The following is a 6,741-nucleotide window of genomic DNA, read 5'->3' on the forward strand; positions in this document are numbered from 1 at the left end:
ATACTCAGTTAATAGGATCTGCCATCGGGCCATCCTCCCTGAGAGTGCAGGTGACTCCATCATGTACTTTATTGGGTCCAGTTTTGAAATTAACCATGTCGTGTGATACAGCATGTATTGCCTGAGCCTTCGAACCGTCCAAATCAAAGCACAACAAAACTTCTCAATTGAAGGGTACTTTGCCTCATATTCTGTGAACTTCTTGCTGAGGTAGTAAATTGCCTTTTCTTTTCTCCCTGACTCATCATGTTGCCCCAGTACGCAACCCATTGAGTTTTCAAACACGGTCAGGTACAAAATTAAGGGTTTTCCAGGGGTCGGTGGTACTAGCACAGGAGGATTAGACAAATACCGTTTTATCTTATCGAAGGCCACTTGGCACTCCTCGTTCCATTCTCCCGGGTTATGTTTTCGAAGGAGTCGAAAAATTGGGTCGCACTGATTGGTAAGTTGAGCAATGAATCGAGCAATGTAATTCAACCTCCCTAAAAATCCTCTGACTTCCTTTTGTGTGCGGGGGAGGCAATTCTTGTATAGCTTTTATCTTGTCTGGATCAACCTCGATACCTCTTTCACTAATAATGAAACCTAGCAGCTTTCCCGAGGTAGCCCCAAACGTACACTTGGCCGGGTTAAGCTTCAACTGGAACTTTCTTAGCCTCTTGAACAACTTCTTGAGATTTTCAACATGCTCTTTTTCTTCCCGAGATTTGGCAATCATATCATCGACATAAACTTCTATTTCTTTGTGCATCATATCATGGAACAACGTTACCATGGCTCTCTAATATGTTGCCCCAGCATTCTTTAATCCGAATGGCATTACCTTATAGCAAAAGGTTCCCCACATTGTTATGAATGTAGTTTTCACCATGTCCTCGGGAGCCATCTTTATCTGGTTATAACCTGAGAAGCCATCCATGAATGAAAACAGAGAATGCTTTGCCGTATTATCCACCAAAGTGTCGATGTGTGGTAAAGGAAAGTTATCCTTAGGGCTTGCTTGATTCAGATCACGATAATCCACGCACATTCGCACATTTCCATCTTTCTTCGGCACTGGGACTATATTAGCTATCCATTCTGGATACTTGGAAACTTGTAGGAAGCCAGCGTCAAATTGTTTCTTGACTTCTTCTTTTATCTTTAACAGTATTTCGGGTCTCATCCTTCTTAATTTCTGCTGAACGGGCTTGCATTCTGGTTTCAGTGGGAGCTTATGGACCACAATATCTGTGTTCAACCCTGGCATATCCTGATAAGACCAGGCAAACACATCCTTGTACTCACGGAGCAAGGCGATCAAATCTTGTCTTGTGTTTTCTGAAATGGAAGTCCCAATCTTCACTTATTGTTTCTTTTCTTCATTCCCCAAGTTCACTACCTCAACAGATTCTTGATGGGGTAGGATCTGTTTCTCCTCTTGTTCTACCATTCTCAATAAATCAGGAGACGAGACACAATCTTCAGCATTTTCGTCAGCTTCAAATTCTCCTAAACAAACAACCCTCTCAAAATCGATTTCAGGATTCATAACGGGATTATTCATGCCATTGATATCTGAGCACCTGAAAGGTGAATGGAAAAAAGCTATAGAAGAGCATTGAGGTATTGGAATCAACACACGATGATATGAGATGATATGAGATATATGCTGGAAAAGGAAATGAATAGAAGGAGTAGTCGTGAAGTTAATGGAAATGAAAAGATCATGATAATATAAAACAAAATGCATCTTCATTAATGATTATTTAAATGATAAAGAGCAAACATAAGCTCTTACAAAAGGAACCCTACTGTTTAAGGACACACAAAATAAAGGGTTAACATTGGGCATTACTCTGAAGGGGACTTAGAAACTACAAGGAAGTCCACAGCAGTCCAGTTGTTCAAAACATATCCTGGAGGACAAGGGCGTATCATTGAAGCATTCTTAATTGCATCACTCTCATTGTCAATAGCATTTAGGCTGATATTCTGAAGACTCTTTTCAATCAATAATGTGACTTGCGAGTTGTTCTGCCCTGGGTACATCACTCCTGCTGATGTAAAAGTTCTTGACAAAGAAGGATACACTAACGGATCCCATCCCAATTCCTGGCCTGAAGCCCTTACGATTCTTCTCTCTCGATCTTTCTGCAACTGTTTTCTTCGTTGATGTATATCTGGCTTGAACCCTAAACCGTACCGACCCTTGTGGTGCGTTGGTTTTAAGGCTCTAACCATCCCTTGTTGATATTTTCCCAAACCTTTCCTCGCTCGAGCTCCTTTTCCCACAGTCAGCTTAATTCCCGTCCTGGTATTCCTTGACAGTTTGGGAATGGGGATCTTATTCCCTTCAGCAACAAATGTAGCATTGATAAATTCCAAGGAGCGGAAAGAACATTCTACGGCATCTTCGCTTATTTCGATGTAGGGTGTATTAGTAGAGATAGATGCGACGATGTCTTTCTCACCACCAACAGTAATCAGGCGGCTATCCATGATGAATTTTACTTTTTGATGGAGAGATGAAGGAACCGCCCCAGCAGAATGGATCCAATGTCTTTCTAAGAGGCAACTGTATGAAGGCGTGATATCCATGACCTGGAACTCAATATCATATACACATGGCCCCACTTTTCGTCGTGTCCCATGACTTCTCGTCGTGTCCCATCAAATGCCCTTACTATAGAATGACAAGGCCTCAGATAGGACATATCAACCGGCATCCTAGAAAGCGTGGCCAAAGGCATAACATTGAGTGCAGATCCATTGTCGATGAGTACATTTGGTAATATGTAACCTTTGCAATTGGTTGTGATGTGCAATGCTTTTACGGAGCCCCTACCATTTGGCGGTATTTCGTCATCACTAAAAGAGATGAAATTATCTGCATTTAGATTATTTGCCCACCTATCAAGCTTTTCCACAGATACATTGTTCGCCACATAAGCTTGATTTAAGACTTTTAATAAGGCATTTCAATGTGGCTCCGAGTTCAACAATAGAGACAGTACCGAGATTCGGGCTAGCTGCTTGTTTAATTGTTCTACGACGCTATATTCACTGTGCTTAATAAACTTTAAGAACTCGTGTGCTTCCTCCTCATTCACAGCCCTTTTAACTTCCTACTCAAGTTGCGTTTCAAGATCATCCTCAACCTCATACATTGGTGCTTTTCCTTTTTGGTTCGGGCCAGTAACCTTCTTCTTTGGTTCAACCGTCCCGGGAGAATAACACCTTCCGCTGCGAGTAAAATGTCCTACTTCACTGACATCTTCAATCATAACCTTTGACTTTTCACATTCAGGCGCAATGATATTGACATCATATTTCCACGTCACTGCTTTGTTGTCCTTGTAAGAGAAAGGAGCAGGTACTTCGATTATCAAACTCGGTTTAACTTCTCGACTAACCTCTTCCTTCTTTGCCTCGTAATAAATCACCAAAGGTCTATCGATGCTACAGGGGAAAGCTATCGATTGATCATCAGAGGCACATATTTCTCCTTCCTCGGCCCCCTCCACCCTATCAAAACTTTGACCTCTTTGTTATCCATCATGTCCTAAAGTAATTTCCTAAATTCCTTACAAGATTGGATGTCATGCCCTTGGACGCCATGAAAATCACAGAAATTCTGGTCTTTTGTACTTTCTTCTTTGAGAATCTTACTAGACGGACAGAGCAAGCCATTTTCGATCATCATCTCCCATACCTTCCGCAAAGGTGTCTTTATTTCGGTAACATAACCTTTGGCTCGCCAATTATCTTCGTTTGTTACCGCATTTACATTCCTGCCAGTATGGTTAGGAAGAGGATTTCCCGTCACGTTGCTAACACCGTCGAATCGTAAAACGCCTTCATCAATAAGACCTTGAACCCTTCTTTTAAAAGCAATGCATTTTTCTGTAGAGTGTCCCTGATTCCCAGCGTGATACATGCAGTTAGCGTTAGGATCATACCACCTCGGGTATGGAGGCTTCAGAGGTGCCATGTAATGTGGGGATATTAACTGTTTTTCCAACAGCTTCGGGTATAACTCTCCATATGATACAGGAATTGGAGTAAACTGAGGTCTTTCAGGATTGGGTCTTCCTGGTCTTGGTTCATTTTTGGGTTGGCTTTGTGCAGGCATGGTGTTTGGTGGGAACACGGTAAATGGTCTTGGGTTATTCACAGCATAAACGGGGTAAGACGGAGGTGCTTGATAGTAAGGACCTTGAGGAGGAAAGTAGAAGTTTGAAGGTGGACGATAATGAGGTCGTGGTTGGGCGGGATACGAATTGGGGGCAGAGTGGCTCTCGGTTCCAACCATATGGGCCTCTGCCTCCTTTTTCTTTACGGGAACTGCCCTCTTCGAACTCTCAGGGCCCTCCATTCTCCCGCTTTTGACGGTATTTTTAATAAGTTCCCCAGATATTACAATATCTGCAAAGTCTTTTGTGGCACTTCCTATCAATTTATCGTAAAACAGCGGTTTCAGAGTATTGATGAAGAGAACTGTTATCTCTGTCTTAGTTAACGAGGGCTCCACCTGAGCAGAGATATCCCTCTATCTTTGTGCATATTGCCGAAAAGTCTCTGTCGGCTTCTTTTCCTAAAGTTAATCGATCAGGCACCATATCCGAAACATGCCTATATTGCTCACAGAATGCTGACGCCAAATCCTTCCATGATCGAATTCTCTCTCTACTGAGCTGATTATACCATCGAAGAGCCGAGCCAGCCAAACTATCCTGAAAGCAGTGTACCAACAATTTATCATCGTTTACATAACCAGTCATCTTTCGGCAAAACATGATCAGATGCGCCTTTGGACATCTTGTTCCGTCATACTTCTCAAAATCAGGTGCCTTAAATTTTGGGGGTAGGACCAAATCAAGTACCAAACTGAGCTCTTTGACACTCAAAGCAGAGAAAACTTCAGCGCCTTCTACTGCCTTGATCCTCTCTTCTAGGATCCTATACTTATCTTGAGCGTTATTGTCATCAATTCTCAGCCTTGCTACTTCTACAGGATCATCTAAGTCTGGAAAATTGGATCTGAGGGATTAGCCCCAGGGTTCGATACAAACATTCCTTGTCCTAAATGAGCAGATGGAGCAGGATGTTGTTCTAGGCCTGTCGGTTCCCTTTGGGGGTATACTCTTTGCATTGCGTGGACATGAGGTGGAGTAAATCCTGGGGGATAAAGTGGGTCTTGATTAGCTCTTGACTGAGGCGGCTCTACGACATCAGGACTCTGCATAGGTCCCTTTCCTTTGACCAAGGCCGTCATAATTTCCATCATTTTAGCCATTTGATCCCTTTGCTCGAGTGATTCCTCTCAAGATCTCACCATCAAATCCCTCGACTCTTGCTGCGACTTGGCCAGTTGCTCCTGCAACTCTCTTTGGGTTCTTTCTATCCTTTCCATCCTTTCATTAAGTTCGGCATCCATAGCTCTAGCTCTCAAGCGCGTCCTATAGGAGTGACGTGATTCCAGACTCGTAGTGTGGTAACTGTGGATTAGATGGTTTTAACCTTAGCGAATGATTAGGGAGATATGAGCATGCAATGAATAAATGAATGAATAACTAATGAATGTTAATCATGCGTAAATATGCAAAAATAGGTGTTGATTCCAAAATGGCCCCATAATTGGGCGTTTCATTTATCAAAAGAGTCTGTTACAAAAAGTTTTGCCATATTAGCTTTACAGTTACACAAACTTCTTAGCCACATCGCCTTGCTTCTTTATACGTTCTAGGAACTCCGATATGCTTGACCTTTGGTTTGGAGGGTATTGGTAACTGAAAACTTCAGCTTCATCAGATAATTGCACTATTTGCACAGCCGCCTTGCGAATTTCATTGATCAACTACCGAGATGCATATCCTTTTCTTGGAGGACTCTTTCGTAGGCGCGAATGTCTCTGTCGTACTGATCGTTCTTGTCTTCTAAAGCCTCAAGAGGTCATCCAAATGTTGCTGATAAGCTTGCAGTGTACTCTCTATACTTCGAATTTTTCCTTTTAGCTCTTGATGCCCAGACTGACTAGCCGTTAGTTTTGCAGTCATAGTTTCATATTCAGCGTTCTTCTTCCTCAACTCTATCATAGCACGTGCAGCTCTTTCTCTTCTTTTTTCGCTTTGGCTTCCAGAACTCCATCCACTTTGATATTACTAGTTCCTCCTTCCATTCTGCTGATGCTTTGCCAATCCACTATTTTTATAGTGCCCTTAATTTCTTGTTTTCCAATGAAGGTCCCTTAAATCCTTTCTCGTAACTTCAACTTCTTTTTAGACTTTTTCGGTTATGGATTTTCAATTTCGAATAATCTTCAGCTGGTATTTTCTGAGAATGTTTGCAACGTTTGGCTTTTCCGTTCAATTATGTTTGCTTTCTACCGATGATTTTTCTAAGAACGGATTCTGGCAAGCTTCATCAATCAGTGGGATTACTTGACTCTTCACTCGTCGTTGCCTCCATAGGTCATAGTCTACAGTGATAGTATAAGCATAGAGAGCTATTCATTAGGTAGATTTGCCTCCAGGAATTCGCAGTATCTCGAACCTTTTCATGTAACCCTCACCATAAAGGCAAACTCCGATTGTGCCATCCATCGGTAACTGGTACAAACTGTCGCGAAGCGAACTGTCTTTGAACCAATAATGGAGCATATCCAACTCCTCCCATAATCTAATAAGGCACCCAGTCTTGGTTTCCATACTTGTATAACAAGACAGAGGATGGTCAGGTTCTCCGTTATATCTTCGG

At 42.2% G+C, this 6,741-nt stretch overlaps 1 protein-coding gene across 1 annotated transcript; it reads right to left on the reverse strand.

The window, feature by feature from the left end:
- Positions 1 to 1,836: 1,836 nt before the first annotated feature.
- On the reverse strand, positions 1,837 to 5,260 carry LOC107892466 (uncharacterized). The gene is made up of 6 exons (XM_041109796.1): positions 5,058 to 5,260; positions 4,517 to 5,025; positions 3,591 to 4,434; positions 3,115 to 3,444; positions 2,670 to 2,895; positions 1,837 to 2,586 (listed from the first exon to the last, which is right to left on the reverse strand). The coding sequence occupies exons 1-6, from the start codon at positions 5,258 to 5,260 to the stop codon at positions 1,837 to 1,839; spliced, it is 2,862 nt and encodes a 953-aa protein (XP_040965730.1).
- Positions 5,261 to 6,741: the final 1,481 nt, after the last annotated feature.

Source organism: Gossypium hirsutum, chromosome D13 (assembly GCF_007990345.1).
Source record: "Gossypium hirsutum isolate 1008001.06 chromosome D13, Gossypium_hirsutum_v2.1, whole genome shotgun sequence".
NCBI classification, from domain to species: domain Eukaryota; kingdom Viridiplantae; phylum Streptophyta; class Magnoliopsida; order Malvales; family Malvaceae; genus Gossypium; species Gossypium hirsutum.

Coding starts and splice junctions, on each gene's coding strand:
- LOC107892466 (XM_041109796.1), bottom strand. CDS start 5,260: ATGACGGCCTTGGTCAAAGGAAAGGGACCTATGCAGAGTCCTGATGTC. Junction 4,435..4,516: donor AGAGGGATATCTCTGCTCAG/GTGGAGCCCTCG, acceptor ATAAATTGATAG/GAAGTGCCACAAAAGACTTT. Junction 2,896..3,114: donor GATCTTGAAACGCAACTTGA/GTAGGAAGTTAA, acceptor AAAGCTTGATAG/GTGGGCAAATAATCTAAATG.